At 47.5% G+C, this 18,883-nt stretch overlaps 2 protein-coding genes and 1 pseudogene across 3 annotated transcripts in view; 1 reads left to right on the top strand and 2 right to left on the bottom strand.

Annotated features, from left to right (window-relative positions):
• LOC134984009 (uncharacterized) overlaps positions 1-18,883 on the bottom strand; it is a 202,211-nt gene that overhangs the window by 75,592 nt on the left and 107,736 nt on the right. The window lies entirely within an intron of this gene.
• On the bottom strand, positions 3,151-3,269 carry LOC134984018 (5S ribosomal RNA; annotated as a pseudogene).
• The window catches only part of LOC134983933 (gastrula zinc finger protein XlCGF26.1-like), a 41,344-nt gene continuing 26,735 nt past the window's right edge, over positions 4,275-18,883 (top strand). Inside the window, exons 1-5 of one of the 2 annotated variants that reach the window (XM_063949540.1) lie at positions 4,275-4,440; positions 4,981-5,115; positions 5,360-5,438; positions 5,555-5,652; positions 18,499-18,649. In XM_063949540.1, the coding sequence (XP_063805610.1) occupies positions 5,405-5,438; positions 5,555-5,652; positions 18,499-18,649 (283 nt within the window). In that variant the 5' untranslated portion in view covers positions 4,275-4,440; positions 4,981-5,115; positions 5,360-5,404. The remainder of the gene's footprint in view (positions 4,441-4,980; positions 5,116-5,359; positions 5,439-5,554; positions 5,653-18,498; positions 18,650-18,883) is intronic. The other variant, XM_063949541.1, reaches the window with a different exon arrangement.

Genomic DNA, 18,883 nt, shown 5'->3' on the forward strand with positions numbered 1-18,883 from the left:
GGGAGATAGCCCCGCCCCTTTTTCGGTGGGCTTCTCCCGCTCTTTTATTATTATGATGGCAGGGGATTTTTACACATATATAGTTTATTAGACTATATTATGTGTTGTTTTGCCAATTTAAGGTACTCTAATTGCAGCCCAGGGCGCCCCCCCCCAGCGCCCTGCACCCATCAGTGACCGGAGTATGTGGTGTGCATAGGGAGCAATGGCGCACAGCTGCAGTGCTGTGCGCTACCTTAATGAAGACCGGAGTCTTCAGCCGCCGATTTCCAGGATGTTCTTCTTGCTTCTGGCTCTGCAAAGGGGACGGCGGCGCGGCTCCGGGACCGGACGACCGAGGCTGGGCCTGTGTTCGATCCCTCTGGAGCTAATGGTGTCCAGTAGCCTAGAAGCCCAACAACAGTGGCCTACTCCATGGTACAGTACTTCCAGGAGAGGGCAAGAGGGGCAGAAGTCAGAGACCAATAAGTCTGTAGTATAGTTGTGCCCTGTTCCACCACTACTGCCCACTATATCCCAAGGTACAGCAGTGTCCCCCAATACGGATGAAAGAGAAAAAATGTTTAGAAGTTGATCGGGTGATGTGTGTGTATATAGGTGGCCCCCACCACTGCTGTCCCCTGTATATTACATCAATGTCCCCTCTTACCCGGTGATGTGAGGGGCCAGTGATTCTCCATCGTGCCCTCGAACAGATCCTTGTTTCCTCTATATACTCCCACTCCTGCATGGAGAAATATATGAATATATACACAATATGAGAAACATTTACTCAGGAATTCCCAACCTGGGTCCTCAAGACACACTAACAGCGTAGACTTTAAAGATTTCCAGACTTCAGCTGGAACCTGGACTGATAGTGTGCCTTGAGGACAGAGGTTGGGAATGCCTACATTATCTGATGATCACCTCCTGGAGTTAAAGTAGTATTTGGCTGGAGATGATTACTATTGACCTGTGCTCTGTGGAGAATACGGGTGATTATAGGTTCTGCCTGTCTGGAATATTGTGGAGTAGAAGTAAGAGACTGGGAATCTAAGTACAGCATGACAGGTGTTAGTCTATACCAGAGACTGTTCAACAAACCAGCAGAATCCCTGCTTCAGTACCGACGGTTATAAAGAGGAATTTAGACCTTTATATAAGGAACATTGGAACTAGGGGAGATGGATCGTGTTGGCCGGGGATTACCCATATAGCCTATTAGCTATAAAAAAAAAAGTTTCTGTTGAAAGTACTGACAGGAATATGATTGGGGAAACCAAATCTCATTTATATGTCGTCAGAGGTGAGATTAGTAATAAAATAGATCATTCTGTTGGGTCCAATTAGAAAAAGCCAAGGTGGTCAAGCCTGGGGGAAATTGGGGTTATTCCATAGTGGCCACAGTGAGAGGAAGGTATTAGGTTATATGTATAGGAGGTGAGGTTCCCTGATTTGGCCAGCCCTGATATACAGGGTTAGGACTGGTCACACAGGTACAGCACATAACTGGAAAATTAAGCAAACAATTCTAAAAAGTCCTAGCACTCCCCGTGCTTAATCATCAGTCCGCCATGTTCTCCTGGCATAGCCAATGTCATCAGTCCCTGGCACTATCAAACTGCATCCTACTCGCTGGCCACGAATAGGCGTCAGTGCACTGTGTAGTGGGTGAATGGGAATTTTATACTCTTCCCCTGCACCGGACCTCCTGCTGTCTCTGGATGAGCTGGAAAACCTGGACCTCTGTTTCTCCAGTTGCAGCTGCACAACTCAGAAAACCCAGAGTTCTAAATCTCCACTGCAGGAGGTGTAGAATGTGCAGGCCTTGTTCTCTTCTCCCTTGGAGGGAGCTGAATCCACCAGAATGTGGACAATTGTGATGCGACAAGCCCTCTCACCACTAATATAATATAATTTTATATATAGTGTTCATTCTCGCACCCTGCACCTCTCACAACCCGTTCCTCCTTTCTGCCTGGAGTGTCACACTCTGCTCTGGTGCTTCTAGCAGACTCCAGTCTGTATCTCAGCACTGAAATATAGATCAGCATGTGCTAGAAGCATCCGGAGCAGAGAGCGACACCCAAGGCTGGAAAGAGGAACTACACAAGTTATGAGAGGTGCAGGGTGCTAGAATGAAATATATATATATATATATATATATATATATATATATATATATATAATTTTTTTTTTTATGTATCTAACTCCATAATTAGGAAAAGTTATTCCAATGTTTCACTGTTCATGTAAACTTTCGTCAGGGACAAATGAGCAAGTTTACCTTATATAAGAGAAACATGCAGCCAGTGTGCAGGACACAGAATGAGCATGCTGTCCTGTGGCATTTCTCTAATATTCTTATGACATCACAGCAGCATCTGACACCGTTTGATCCCCCCGTTCCTCCTACAAACCCTCCACTGCATTGGGCTTTGCAACTCAGATCTCTCATGATGACCTCCTACCTGTCCAACTGCTCCTTCCCTGTATTTACACCCAGCTCCCTTGCATCTTCCCTTCCCATCGGGGTGCCCCAATGGTCTGTCCCTGGCTTCATTCTCTTCTCCCTATACATGTCTTCCTTTAGCTGGTCCTTTGGCCTTCTCTACCAACTCTATGCAGATGCTATCAACCTCTTAAGGAGGGTGTGGTCTTTTGAGAGGACATAAGAAAAAAGCAACTATATGTCTTTTCCAGGGCACGCTTATGAAAATGATAATGTGAATATGTTAAAATTTAACTTTTATTGAAATATACTTAAAAAGGAGGGGAGCAGACGCTACTATGTGTTAATAAATGCACAAATGCTGTATTTCTAGGCGAAAATATGTATTCCCTTATTTATCAAAAATGCCTATGTCTCCCTAGATTGGGAAATGCTTATGGGAATAAGTCACTCACTTGGGCTCAGTGTAATCTAGTATTCCAATTCCGTCTGTAATCTATACCGTATCCGAGGGTCGCAGAGTACAAGGGTTCTGATACACACCATCAATCTGAGCACACTGACACCTGTAGGGCTTACGTATAGATTTCAATTGTACTGACGTACCTGTACGTGCACTATTATTCTGTAAAGAATTTGAATTCATTGTGTAATTAGATCTATATTCTTTGCATTGTCTGAGCGTCTCAGAATTCAGTTTGTGTGAAAGAATAAAATACCTACGGTATCTAGTATTCCCTGGTGGTCTCCCATCCAGGTACTGACCAGGCCCTGCAGTGCATAGCTTCCAAGATCAGACGTGGTTGGGCATACCCAGTGCAGTCTGACCGTAGGTAAATAAGTATCTGACACACGCCATCAATCTGAGCACACAGATGCCTGCAAGACTTGTGTATAGAAAAATTATTTAAACAGATATGTGCCTACATTTATTACAGTGAGATTGCAGTTGTATTAAAGGATGTTGCTCAGTGGTATGCGTCTTGAAGTGTATTTTTTATAGGCTTATACAAAAAAATTTTAGAAAAAGGAGCCAGGTCTGGATTTCCTATCACTTCTGCTGTTCAATCATCTGTCTCGACATCGAATTACAGAATAGAATGAGAGAGTGATCAGAAACAGACATTGGCTCAGAAGTAAAGGATAGAGTGGTACTTCTGCTGTCCCTAAATGGAGTAGCGTTCTGTTACCATATGCATTGCAGAATGCCACTGATAGTCATGGGACGAGAGAGTGACCCCGAAAAAGAAAAGGTTCAGATTTGATTAAACAGTGCGGAGAAGGTAGTGCCCCCAAAAATGCACCCAATATTACCCAGTTAAATGATGATAAAAATAGCAGAATTGAATAATGTGATATCGTTATGCACAACTAATACAAGCTATAGCTGTGAATAGATTTTTAGCAGGTACAGTACTTTTTTTTATGGTCTGTACTGATTTTTGGCTCTCCAAAATTCTATTGAAAGTATAGGAAAAGGGGCGTCACCCTTCATATGTGGCCACGCCCCCTATTTTAATGTTTTGGTGTTTTTTTTTTAGCGATTTTTATGTGTAAAATGTTGGAGAGTATATAATGAGGCTGAGGTGGGTGATATGAGGACATGGGGTGGTAAGGCAGGAGGGGGGGGGGGTCAGTCCTAGGTCATGTGATCGGGGTCACAGCCCTAAATCCCTACTTCATAGCCCCATGGTGCCGGATAATGGTGACATGAGCCAGCATCAGCCATGTCCCTGCTCTATCCCAGCTGCAAGTGCCTCACTGTACCTCTCCCCGTGCGGACTCACCCCCAGGGGCTCCCGGGCCCACACTTCTCCTCTCACCCGCAGCCGAAGCGTCTTAATCCCCCGACTTCCGGCCTGTGCGTTCGACTTCCGGTCACTTTGTTCCACCCGACTTCCGCTCTGCACCGGATGTGAGGTCCCCGCGCTCCTCCCCTCTGGTCTCCGCCCTCTGCGTCCGGGTGACGGGTGACAGGGAGACATCGCTGTGTGTGACACCGCCAGGTCCTAGCCCCTGTACCGCCTGCTGCTGCCCTGTGCCCCCTGTTATTTCTTCCCCCACCCCTGTGCATCCTGTTATACTTTCCCCAGTTATCCCCTCACTCACCCCTGTGCCCACCAGTTATCCTTTCCCCCAATGCTGTGACCTCTGTTCCCCCTTTATGCTCTCTCCAGCACCCCTTTGCCCCGTCTTACCCCCCCACCTTGCCCCCTATGCTCTATTTTTTTTTTTTGCTCCTCCCACCCCTGTGCCCCCAGTTATTCTTCCCACGTGTCTATTTAATTCCTGTTCCCCTGTGTACTCCCCCTCCCGCCCCTGTGCCCCCCTGTAACACTCTCCCAATGTCTAAGTTGACTGCTCCATCCCCTATACTCCCAGTTATTCTCCCCCCATGTTTATGCCCCTATGTACTCTGCCCTCCCCTGTGCCCGTTATCACTCCCCACCCATGTGCCCTCTTATCTCCTCCCACCCCTGCACCCACTGTAATCCTCTTTTTATATATATATATATATATATTTTTTTATATCTCATAATATGTAGTAGTGAAAAAGACTTCTGGTGACCATCTGCCACCCTTCAGCTGTGCCTCTACCTCACTCACTGATACATGAGAGACACAATAACCAGAAGATCCTGGAGCTCACCAACAAGATCATTCAGCTGGTGACTGGAGAGGTGACTGCTGGGAATGGGGCATTTGACAGTAACACCAGGGGATGTATCTGGGTGATGACTGGAGAGGTGACTGCTGGGAATGGGACATTATACAGTAACGCCGGGGGATGTCTCTGGGTGATGACTGCTGGGAATGGGACATTATACAGTAACACCAGGGGACGTGTCTGGGTGATGACTGTATCATTGTGTGTGTCAGGTTCCTATAAGGTGTCAGGATGTCACTGTCTATGTCTCCGTGCAGGAGTGGGAGTATATAGAGGAACACAGGGGTCTGTACAAGGACGTGATGATGGAGAATCACCGGCCCCTCACATCACTGGGTAAGAGGAGACTGTCATGTAGTGTAATGGAGAGATCAGCTATGGGGCCACCTAGATACACATCATCTGATAATCACATATATACAATGTACTCAGTCACTGTGTGTCTCCTACAGATGGGGCAAGTAACAGGAATACTCCAGAGAGATGTCCCCGTCCTCTTTATTCCCAGGATCATACAGAGGAGAATCACAGTGTCCCACAGGAGGATCAGGTAGGTGGGATTTGAGTCTCATCAAATACCAGCATGCCAAAGTAACTTTTCACTATATCGGTTGTTCTCAACCAGTGCTGTTAGCACCCCCACAGGTTACTCATTGAAATGTCAGGGGTATGGCCATTCTCTACCTGCAGTACTAGTGCCCTAATTTTAAATGTTGCCACACAATTCATGCGAATATTCAAGTTATTTTCTTCATTTTGACAAAGTTATGGTTGGTATTGATTTTAATTCTATATGTAGCGTTATGGACAAAAGTATTCGGATGCCTTACTACCCCAACGGACTGTAATGACATTATATTCACATACATATACTTTAATATGGAGTTGGTCCCCCTTTTGCACCTATAACAGCTACCACTCTTCTTGAAAGGCTTTCCACAAGATCTTGGAGTGTTTCTGTGGGAATTTGCACCCATTCATTCTGTAGAGCATTTATGAGGTCAGGCGTTGGAGGAGAAGGCCTGGCTCGCAATCTCTGTTCCAGTTCATCCCAAAGGTGCTCGATGGGTTTGAGGTCAGGGCTCTGTGTGGGCTAGTCAAGTTTTTGCACACCAAACTTATCAAACCATGTCTTTATAGTCCTTGCTTTGTGCACTGGGGCAGTCTTGTTGGGATAGAAAAGGGCCTTCCCAAAACTGTTGCCACAAAGTTGGAAGCAAAGCATTGTCCAAAATGTCTTGGTATGCGGAAGCATTAAGATTGCCCTTCGCTGGAGATAAGGGACCTAGTTAAAACCCTGAAAAACAGCCCCATACCATTATCCCTCCTCCACCAAACTTCACAGCTGGCATAATGCAGTCAGGCAGGTAACGTTCTCCCAGCATCCACCACACCCAGACTCGCCCATCTGACTGCCATACAGAGAAGCGTGATTCATCACTCCACAGACCACGTTTCCACTGCTCCACAGTCCAGTGTCGTGTGCTTTACACCACTCCATCCCACGCTTGGCATTGGACTTGGTGATGTGAGGCTTGCATGTAGCTGCTCGGCCATGGAAACCCATTCCATTAAGCTCCTGCCGCACAGTTTTTGTGCTTGCATTAATGCCAGTGGCAGTTCAGAACTTTTCATTCATGAATCAGCAGAGCGTTGGCGACTTTTACGCACCATGCACCTTAGCAGTTGTTGAACCTGTTCTTGATCTTACGTAGTCTTCCGCTTCGTGGCTGAGTTGCTGTTGTTCCTAAATGCTTCCACTTTCTAATAATATCACTTACAGGTGACCGTGGAATATCCAGCGGAGATTAAATTTCACAAACCATCTTATTTTCTCTAACGTCCTAGTGGATGCTGGGGACTCCGTCAGGACCATGGGGATTAGCGGCTCCGCAGGAGACAGGGCACAAAAATAAAGCTTTAGGATCAGGTGGTGTGCACTGGCTCCTCCCCCTATGACCCTCCTCCAAGCCTCAGTTAGGTTTTTGTGCCCGTCCGAGCAGGGTGCAATCTAGGTGGCTCTCCTAAAGAGCTGCTTAGAAAAAGTTTTTAGGTTTTTTATTTTCAGTGAGTCCTGCTGGCAACAGGCTCACTGCATCGAGGGACTTAGGGGAGAGAAGTGAACTCACCTGCGTGCAGGATGGATTGGCTTCTTAGGCTACTGGACACCATTAGCTCCAGAGGGAGTCGGAACACAGGTCTCACCCTGGGGTTCGTCCCGGAGCCGCGCCGCCAACCCCCCTTGCAGATGCCGAAGATGGAAGAGGTCCAGAAGCAGGCGGCAGAAGACTTTTCAGTCTTCCTGAGGTAGCGCACAGCACTGCAGCTGTGCGCCATTGTTGTCAGCACACTTCACACAGCGGTCACGGAGGGTGCAGGGCGCTGGGGGGGCGCCCTGGGCAGCAATGTATAATACCTTTTTTATGGCTAAAAATACATCACATATAGCCCCTGGGGGCTATATGGATGTATTTAACCCCTGCCAGGTCTCAGAAAAACGGGAGAAGAAGCCCGCCGAAAAGGGGGCGGGGCCTATTCTCCTCAGCACACAGCGCCATTTTCCCTCACAGAAATGCTGGTGGGAAGGCTCCCAGGCTCTCCCCTGCACTGCACTACAGAAACAGGGTTAAAACAGAGAGGGGGGGCACTGATTTGGCGATATGACTACATATATTAAAATGCTATAAGGGAAAAGCACTTATATAAAGGTTGTCCCTGTATAATTATAGCGTTTTTGGTGTGTGCTGGCAAACTCTCCCTCTGTCTCCCCAAAGGGCTAGTGGGTCCTGTCCTCTATCAGAGCATTCCCTGTGTGTGTGCTGTGTGTCGGTACGTGTGTGTCGACATGTATGAGGACGATGTTGGGAGGCGGAGCAAATTGCCTGTAATGGTGATGTCACTCTCTAGGGAGTCGACACCGGAATAGATGGCTTATTTAAGGAATTACGTGATAATGTCAACACGCTGCAAGTCGATTGACGACATGAGACGGCCGGCAAACATATTAGTATCTGTCCAGGCGTCTAAAACACCGTCAGGGACGTTATAATGCCCATTTTACCTCAGTCGGTCGACACGGACACTGACTCCAGTGTCGACGGTGAAGAAACAAACGTATTTTCCTTTAGGGCCACACGTTACTTGTTAAGGGCAATGAAGGAGGTGTTACATATTTCTGATACTACAAGTACCACAAAAAAGGGTATTATGTGGGGTGTGGAAAAACTACCTATAGTTTTTCCTGAATCAGATAAATTAAATGAAGTGTGTGATGAGGCGCGGGGTTCCCCCGATAGAAAATTATTGGCGGTATACCCTTTCCCGCCAGAAGTTAGGGCGCGTTGGGAAACACCCCTTAGGGTGGATAAGGCGCTCACACGCTTATCAAAACAAGTGGCGGTACCGTCTCCAGATACGGCCGCCCTCAAGGAGCCAGCTGATAGGAGGCTGGAAAATATCCTAAAAAGTATATACACACATACTGGTGTTATACTGCGACCAGCGATCGCCTCAGCCTGGATGTGCAGCGCGGGGGTGGCTTGGTCGGATTCCCTGACTGAAAATATTGATACCCTTGACAGGGACAGTATTTTATTTACTATAGAGCATTTAAAAAATGCATTTCTATATATGCGAGATGCACAGAGGGATATTTGCACTCTGGCATCAAGAGTAAGTGCGATGTCCGTATCTGCCAATAAGATGTTTATGGACACGACAGTGGTCAGGTGATGCAGATTCCAAACGGCACAAAGATGTATTGCCGTATAAAGGGGAGGAGTTATTTGGGGTCGGTCCATCGGACCTGGTGGCCACGGCAACTGCTGGGAAATCCACCGTTTTTACCCTAAGTCACATCTATGCAGAAAAAGACACCGTCTTTTCAGCCTCAGTCCTTTCGTCCCCATAAGCATATCTGCCCAGGGATAGAGGAAAGGGAAGAAGACTGCAGCAGGCAGCCCATTCCCAGGAACAGAAGCCTTCCACCGCTTCTGCCAAGTTCTCAGCATGACGCTGGAGCCGTACAGGACCCCTGGATCCTACAAGTAGTATCCCAGGGGTACAGATTGGAAAGTCGAGACGTTTCCCCTCGCAGGTTCCTGAAGTCTGCTTTACCAACGTCTCCCTCCGACAGGGAGCCAGTATTGGAAACAACTCACAAGCTGTATTCCCAGCAGGTGATAATCAAAGTACCCCTCCTACAACAAGGAAAGGGGTATTATTCCACACTATATTGTGGTACTGAAACCAGAAGGCTCGGTGAGACCTATTCTAAATCTAAAAAAATTTGAACACTTACAAAGGTTCAAATCAAGATGGAGTCACTCAGAGCAGTGATAGCGAACCAGGAAGAAGGGGACTATATGGTGTCCCGGGACATCAGGGATGCTTACCTCCATGTCCCAATTTGCCCTTCTCACCAAGGGTATCTCAGGTTCGTGGTACAGAACTGTCACTATCAGTTTCAGACGCTGCCGTTTGGATTGTCCACGGCACTCCGGGTCTTTACCAAGGTAATGCCCGAAATGATGATTCTTCTTCGAAGAAAATGGACGACCTCCTGATAAGAGCAAGGTCCAGAGAACAGTTGGAGGTCGGAGTAGCACTATCTCAAGTAGTTCTACGACAGCACGGGTGGATTCTAAATATTCCAAAACCGCAGTTGTTTCCGACGACACGTCTGCTGTTCCTAGGGATGATTCTGGACACAGTCCAGAAAAAGGTGTTTCTCCCGGAGGAGAAAGCCAGGGAGTTATCCGAGCTAGTCAGGAACCTCCTAAAACCAGGAAAAGTGTCAGTGCATCATTGCACAAGAGTCCTGGGAAAAATGGTGGCTTATTACGAAGCGATTCCATTCGGCAGATTCCACGCAAGAACTTTTCAGTGGTATCTGCTGGACAAATGGTCCGGATCGCATCTTCAGATGCATCGGCGGATAACCCTATCTCCAAGGACAAGGGTGTCTCTCCTGTGGTGGTTACAGAGTGCTCATCTTCTAGAGGGCCGCAGATTCGGCATTCAGGATTGGATGCTGGTGACCACGGAGGCCAGCCTGAGAGGCTGGGGAGCAGTCACACAGGGAAAAAATTTCCAGGGAGTGTGATCAAGTCTGGAGACTTTTCTCCACATAAATATACTGGAGCTAAGGGCAATTTATGATGCTCTAAGCTTAACAAGACCTCTGCTTCAAGGTCAGCCGGTATTGATCCAGTGGGACAACATCACGGCAGTCGCCCACGTAAACAGACAGGGCGGCACAAGAAGCAGGAGGGCAATGGCAAAAACTGCAAGGATTTTTCGCTGGGCGGAAAATCATGTGATAGCACTGTCAGCAGTGTTCATTCCGGGAGTGGACAACTGGGAAGCAGACTTCCTCAGCAGGCACGACCTCCACCCGGGAGAGTGGGGACTTCATCGGGAAGTTTTCCACATGATTGTGAACCGTTGGGAAAGACCAAAGGTGTACATGATGGCGTCCAGCCTGAACAAAAAACTGGACAGGTATTGCGCCAGGTCAAGAGACTTTCAGGCAATAGCTGTGGACGTTCTGGTAACACCGTGGGCGTACCAGTCGGTGTATGTGTTTCCTCCTCTGCTTCTCATACCCAAGGTATTGAGAATTATAAGACGTAGAGGAGTAAGAACTGTACTCGTGGCTCCGGATTGGCCAAGAAGGACTTGGTACCCGGAACTTCAAGAGATACTCACAGAGGACTCATGACCTCTGCCGCTAAGAAGGGACTTGCTTCAGCACGTACCATGTCTGTTCCAAGACTTACCGCGGCTGCGTTTGACGGCATGGCGGTTGAACGCCGGATCCTAAGGGAAAAAGGCATTCCGGAAGAGGTCTTTCCTACCATGGTCAAAGCCAGGAAGGACGTGACCGCACAACATTATCACCACATGTGGTGAAAATATGTTGCGTGGTGTGAGGCCAGGAAGGCTCCACGAAGAAATTTCAACTCGGTCGATTCCTGCATTTCCTGTAAACAGGAGTGTCTATGGGCCTCAGATTGGGGTCCATTAAGGTTCAAATTTCGGCCCTGTCGATTTTCTTCCAGAAAGAATTGGCTTCAGTTCCTGAAGTCCAGAAGTTTGTCAAGGGAGTACTGCATATACAACCCCCTTTTGTGCCTCCAGTGGCACTGTGGGATCTCAACGTAGTGCTGGGATTCCTCAAATCACATTGGTTTAAACCGCTCAAATCTGTGGATTTGAAATATCTCACATGGAAAGTGACCATGATGTTGGCCCTGGCCTCGGCCAGGCGAGTGTCAGAATTGGCGGCTTTGTCTCACAAAAGCCCATATCTGATTGTCCATTCGGACAGGGCAGAGCTGCGGACTCGTCCCCAGTTTCTCCCTAAGGTGGTGTCAGCGTTTCACCTGAACCAGCTTATTGTGGTACCTGCGGCTACTAGGGACTTGGAGGACTCCAAGTTGCTAGATGTTGTCAGGGCCCTGAAAATATCGGTTTCCAGGACGGCTGGAGTCAGGAAAACTGACTTGCTGTTATCCTGTATGCACCCAACAAACTGGGTGCTCTTGCTTCTAAGCAGACGATTGCTAGTTGGATGTGTAGTACAATTCAGCTTGCACATTATGTGGCAGGCCTGCCACAGCCAAAATATGTAAATGCCCATTCCACAAGGAAGGTGGGCTCATCCTGGGCGGCTGCCCGAGGGGTCTCGGCATTACAACTCTGCCGAGCAACTACGTGGTCGGGGGGAGAACACGTTTGTAAAATTCTACAAATTTGATACCCTGGCTAAAGAGGACCTGGAGTTCTCTCATTCGGTGCTGCAGAGTCATCCGCACTCTCCCGCCCGTTTGGGAGCTTTGGTATAATCCCCATGGTCCTGACGGAGTCCCCAGCATCCACTAGGACGTTAGAGAAAATAAGATTTTACTTACCGATAAATCTATTTCTCGTAGTCCGTAGTGGATGCTGGGCGCCCATCCCAAGTGCGGATTGTCTGCAATACTTGTACATAGTTATTGTTACAAAAAAATCGGGTTGTTATTGTTGTGAGCCGTCTGTTCAGAGGCTCCTACGTTGTCATACTGTTAACTGGGTTCAGATCACAAGTTGTACGGTGTGATTGGTGTGGCTGGTATGAGTCTTACCCGGGATTCAAAATCCTTCCTTATTGTGTACGCTCGTCCGGGCACAGTATCCTAACTGAGGCTTGGAGGAGGGTCATAGGGGGAGGAGCCAGTGCACACCACCTGATCCTAAAGCTTTATTTTTGTGCCCTGTCTCCTGCGGAGCCGCTAATCCCCATGGTCCTGACGGAGTCCCCAGCATCCACTACGGACTACGAGAAATAGATTTATCGGTAAGTAAAATCTTATTTTAAAGGTGGCCTCCTATCACAGTACCACGCTGGAAGTCACTGAGCTCTTCAGAACGACCCATTTTGTATCATAAGTGTTTGCAAATGGAGACTGCATGGCTAGGCGCTTGATTTTATACACCTGTGGCAACGGGTCTGATTGAAACACCTGAATTCAGTAATTAACAGGTGTGGGCAAATGCTTTTGTGTATCCATTGTAATTTCAATTTCTGCTACGGGGTACACTGGGCTCCACAGGGAATGACATTGGGGTGTAGAGTAGGATCTTGATCCGAGGCACCAACAGGCCCAAAGCTTTGACCTTCTTCCCAAGGTGCATCTATAACCCTGCCTCCGTGCACAGGAGCTCAGTTTTGTAGTTGGTGCCATGCAGTAAGCAGGCATACAACAGGTGTGCTGCTCCAGGAGCCCTGAGAGAACTTTTTAAGCGAAGATAGAAGACTTCAAGGGCTGCAGCAGTGATAGATGTCAGTCTGACATCTCCTGCTGCAGCTCCATCACCTCCCCCAGCGGCGCTGTATACTCCTGCGCCCTGGTTGCCGGGTACTTACAGCAGAGGCTCCGGTTTGCTCACCGTTAGTCACACACTCGCTGAAGTTCTCCTGGATCGCGTGGCCGCACTCAGGTAGGAGGTAAGTGGGTCCCCTAGGCGAGTCCCTCTGAAATCGCGATCCGGTGGGAGGTGGGCCGCGCGCGCTGGCGTGGACACTGTGGTCGAGCAGGGACTCCACTAAACCACCATGGCAAGGGCACAGGTCGGTTTTTACCTCATAAAAACCGTTTTTATTACAGCCCATAGTACCAGTGGTGAGGTCCAGCAGGGGGATAAGGCTTGGACCTGTAGCCCCTCCCCCAGCCCCAGGGCACCATTTATAGTAATGTTCCCGCCCTGGAGCTACATATATCTCTCTACCTCACTCCCAGTCAGTGTCTGGGCGCCATTTCTCTCAGCTACACTGTTCCTGGGACTGTTTGGGCAAATCCTCCTTTGTAAAGCCGCCTGCATGTCAGCGATGTGCATTTTACAAGACACTTAAGAATTCTACATGTCTGCTGACAGTGTTATTTAGGAAACAGTGCATTTGGTCAGGGTTATATAGTACAAGTACCCTGTGATATACATCCAGTCTTTACTGTGCATTGATATATCCACTAATTATATAGCTATTCTGAGTATTACTTTGTATTGATAGTCCAGTGCAGTTTTATTGCATGTCATAATTTCTGCATTGTACATTGTGACTATATGTGTGTGCATGTAGCTGCTGTGTGCAGGTACAGGAGGAAGGGGAAGGTATTAGATCCTACTATGGAGGATTCAACTTCTGCACAGGGTATTGAGCCTTTCATACTGGCTATCAGGGATGTATTAAAAATCCCTTTAGAAGACGCTGCAGCACCGCAGTCATTTTTCTTGGCACAGAAAAAACTCTGTCACTTTCCTTGATTCTCCGGAACTAGATGACATGTTAAAGCAAGCCTAGAAAAATCCTGATAAAAAATATCAGGTGACAAAAAGGTTTTTGCACACTTTCCCATTTGCCCCAGAAGGTAGGAAAAATTGGGAAGAACCCCCAGCCGTGGACGTATCAGTATCCCGTCTATCAAAAAAGTGGCACTGCCAGCTCCGGGCTCCTTTACATTAAAGGACCCCGGGGATAGAAAAATAGAGACTACACTAAAGTCTATTTACACAGCGGCTGGCGCATCACAAAGACCTGTGCTTGCGGGTTGCTGGATGGCACATGCCATTCCTACATGGGCGATGCAAATTCAAGAGGGTCTTGCGGGGGGGATATGCTTCTGGTTACTACGGTGACCTTTATAAAACACATCCAAGACACTGCATGCGTCCTATGTGATTCTCTCAAGGAGATAGGCGCTATTAATACTAGGGCTACTGCCATGGCAGTGTTGGTGCGCAGAGCTTTGTGGCTGCATCAGTGGATAGCGGACGCAGATTCCAAGCATAGTGTGGAGTCTCTTCCCTACTCAGGGGAGTGGCTATTCGGTGTTGAGTTGGATACGTGGATTTCTAGGGTTACTGCGGGGAAATCCACGTTTCTCCCCTCTGGGGCCCCGCTAGACGTTCCTACCCGGGCCGTCTATCCAGTCCTTTCGGACTACCAGATTTAGCTCTAGGGCCAGAGGTGCCTCCAGTGCAACGAGAGGCACCAGAGGCAAGACAAGAAAACCAGCAGCCGCAGGTTCTCAGGAACATAGCACCAGTTCAGCTTCCACTAAAGCCTCATCATGGCGGTGATCACCCACCCAGAGGGGATCTCGAGGTGGGATCTCGACTGCGTCACTTCAGCCGCATCTGGGAAAGCTCCTGCCAGGATGCCTGGGTAAGAGACCTAATTTCTCAGGGCTACAAGCTGGAATTCGACAGCGCTCCTCCCCAACAATTTTTCAAATCAAGCTTACCGGTTTTGGAGGATACACGAGTTACGCTGCAACAGGCCTTCCTAAAGTTGGTCCAGTGCCACTACAACAACAGGGAAAGGGTTACTACTCCAACCTGTTCATGGTACCGAAACCGGACTGTTCTGTAAGGCCTTTCTGAATCTAAAATCCTTGAACCCTTACCTAAAGGTTTTCAAGTTCAAGATGGAATCATTGCGAGCAGTGATTGCGGGTCCTGAAGAACGGGAGTTCATGGTCTCGGTGGATATAAAAGACGCCTATCTCCATATCCCGATTTGGCCGCCTCACTAGGCTTACCTGCGGTTTGCCCTGCTGAACGATCACTACCAGTTCCAGGCGCTACTTTTCGGCCTGTCCACAGCTCCGAGGGTTTTCACGAATGTGATGGCGGAGATGATGTTCCAGCTCTGGGTCCAGGGGGTCAATATTGTCCCTTACCTGGGTGATTGCTTGATAAAAGTGAGATTCAGGGAGCTTTTATTGCTCCATTTAGACCACACTATTCAGCTTCTGTAAATTGAGGATTCACCCATGCTGTGACAGAAGTCCCACCTGGAGCCTACTCAGCGGCTCCTGTTCCCGGGAATGTTTGTGGTTATTGTGGGTCAGAAGGTGTTCCTTCCAGAGGATAAAGCAAGAACACTCCAGGAGATGGTCCGAATGGTTCTACGGCCTACTCTGATATCCATCCATCTTTGCACAAGATTGTTGGGGAAAATGGTAGCCTCATACGAGGCGATCCAGTATGGAAGGTTCCATGACAGAACATTTCAATTGGATCTCCTGAGCAAGTGGTCTGGCTCACATCTTCAGATGCACCGGATAATACGGCTGTCACCGCAGGCCAGGATTTCCCTCCTGTGGTGGCTACAGTCCTCAAACCTGCTGGAAGGTCGAAGTTTCAGGATTGGATCCTCCTTACTACAGATGTGAGTCAGAGAGGATGGGGAGCAGTCACCCAAGGGGCTTAGTTCCAGGGCAGGTGGTCAGCCCACGAAGCCCTGCTTCCGATCAACATTCTGGAACTTCGGGCGATCTAGAATGCCCTGCTTCAGGCCTCTCCTCTACTCAAGCATCAAGCGATCCAGTTTGTCGGACAACGCCATGGCCGTGGCGTATATCAATCGACAAGGAGGTACAAAAAGCAGAGCCTGCATGCGAGAGGTATCAACGATACTCCTCTGGGTGGAAAGAAATGCAAGAGCCATGTCAGCAATCTTCATTCCGGGTGTGGACAACTGGGAGGTGGACTTCCTGAGACATCACAATCTCCACCTGGTGGAGTCCCCACTCCCCCATCTGGTGTTCCAGCAGATCATCGACCGGTGGGGTTGCCCACAAATAGACATGTGCCCACAAATAGACATGATGGCTTCGTTTGACGGCATGGAAGTTGAGCGGAACATGCAAGCTCACAAGGGCCTTTCCAAGAAGGTTATTTCTACCATGGTTTCAGGCCAGAAAACCTGTGACGTCAAAACACTATAATCATATCTGGAAGATATATGTCTCTTCGTGCGAGGAACACATGTATCCGCCTGCAGTATTTCACTTGGAACGTTTCCTACAGGCTGGTGTGGATAAGGGCTTACGTCTGGATTCCATTAAGGTCCCAGATTTCATCCCTCTCCATTTTCTTCCAGAAGAAATTGGCAGTGTTGCCTGAAGTTCAGACCTTCTTGCAAGGAGTTCTCCACATACAACCTCCCTTTGTGCCGCCTACGGCACCCTGGGATTTGGATGTGGTGTTGGCATTTCTACAGTCCTCCTATTTGAACCTCTGATGAGGGTAGAAGACAAGTACCTCACGTGTAAGACGGGGATGTTACTGGCCCTGGCTTCTTCTCGACGTGTCTCAGAATTGGGGGGCTTATCGTGTAAAAGTGCCTACTTGGTCTTTTACAAGGACAGAGCGGAGCTCCAGATGAGACAGCAGTTCCTGCCGAAGGTTGTCTCCGCGTTTCAGCTGAATCAACCTATTGTGGTTCCATCCAGTTCTGATGCTTCTGCTCCTCCGGAGGCTTTGGATGCTGTGCGTGCCTTGAAGATCTATGTCAAGCGCTCGGCTTGGGTCAGAAAAACGGATTCCTTGTTTGTGCTCTATGATGCGCAGAAACAGGGTTGTCTTGCTTCTAATCAGTCCATTGCTCATTGGATTAAGCTTACTATCCAACAGGCCTATGTGTCGGCAGCCTTTCCTGTTCCTAAGTCTCTGAAGGCCCACTCTACGAGATCAGTGGGGTCTTCCTGGGCGGCTGCCCGTGGTGTCTCGGCCTTGCAACTATGCCAAGCTGCTACCTGGTCGGGTAAGAACACCTTTGTGAAGTTCTACAGGTTTGATTCCCTGGCCAAAGAGGATACCCAGTTTGGGAAGGCGGTGCTGCAGACGTCTCCGCACATTCCCGCCCGTTCTGGAAGCTTTGGGACATGTCCATCTTATTAAGTGACCCCAGTATCCCTTATGGATGTTAGAGAAATCCTTTTCTCGTAGTCCATAAGGGACGTGTTTGCAGGTTTTTCTTTTTGAAAAGTTTACCTTTTCAGCTGTTGCTGTTTGTTACCAACCATTGTTCTGTTCCGTCTCTCAAGTATGTCCATAGAGGGGAGGAGCCAGTACACCCAGTTGAAGAAATTTAAAGTGCACCAGCTCCTTTGGACCCCATCTATAACCCATCATATTAAGTGACCCCAGTATCCCATATGGACTATGAGAAAAGGATTTACTGGTAGGTATTAAAATCCAATTTTTCATCACAAAACCAATTAAGGTTTTCTCCATTGAATTTAGTGATTATCACTTTTTCTTCTTCAGGGTTCATAGTCATCCACAGGGTGGTGACTATACAATACAATAGGTGTTTCCTTCTTTTTTTAACAAATAGGTAACAATTAAAGGTTATGTTTAACTAATAAAATGCATCAAATACATTTTTGAGAGTACATTGTATTCAAATCCCAGGGGCACCTCCAGTCACACATGTATCTATAGGCTGATTGCCAGATGAATACAGGTTGAGTAACCCATATCCAAATATTCCGAAATACGGAATATTCCGAAATACGGACTTTTTTGAGTGAGATAGTGAAACCTTTGTTTTCTGATGGCTCAATGTACACAACCTTTGTTTAATACACAAAGTTATTAAAAATATTGTATTAAATGACCTTCAGGCTGTGTGTATAAGGTGTATATGAAACATAACTGAATTGTGTGAATGTAGATACACTTTGTTCAATGCACAAAGTTACAAAAAATATTGGCTAAAATTACCTTCAGGCTGTGTGTATAAGGTGTATATGTAACATAAATACATTCTGTGCTTAGACTTAGGTCTCATCGCCATGATATCTCATTATTGTATGCAATTATTCCAAAATACGGAAAAATCCGATATCCAAAATACCTCTGGTCCCAAGCATTTTGGATAAGGGATATTCAACCTGTAATTGAAATAGACTGATTTTTTTCAATCTTACTATATTATTATCTCTTTACAAGGTGCAGGATACTAAAAAAACCTTTTAGTTTGTTGCTTTGATAGTCTCCTGATTTCTCTGAATAAATAATGTTCGGCATCAATAAAGCATTTGTTGTTTTACGTGTTATTTAGGGTGAAGTTCTGATTAATATTAAGGCAGAAGAGGAAGAGTTGCTAGTGAATGATATAAAGTTAGAAGACATTAAAGAGGAGGAAGAGACGTATGTGAGGGGTGATCAGCAGTGTAAGGAGGAAAAAATCCCTACAGGTATCATCAGCACAGGTGAGTAATAATCACTAAGTACAGAGTCCACATCTTCTCCTTGTTCTGTCCATACAGTAATCTCTTATTCTACACCCTCCTCTGTCAATACAGGCTAATATGCACAAAGTATATTCTGAGTGGTTAATTCAGTAGCCATCAGCCCCTATTATACTCCTGCTCTCCTCCTCACATCTTGTCACTGTGTGTTACCAGCCCAGAGATCTGACCGGTCTCCTCCCCACACTCTCTGGT

This window comes from Pseudophryne corroboree (genome assembly GCF_028390025.1).
Source record: "Pseudophryne corroboree isolate aPseCor3 chromosome 3 unlocalized genomic scaffold, aPseCor3.hap2 SUPER_3_unloc_3, whole genome shotgun sequence".
Taxonomy (NCBI): Eukaryota; Metazoa; Chordata; class Amphibia; order Anura; family Myobatrachidae; genus Pseudophryne; species Pseudophryne corroboree.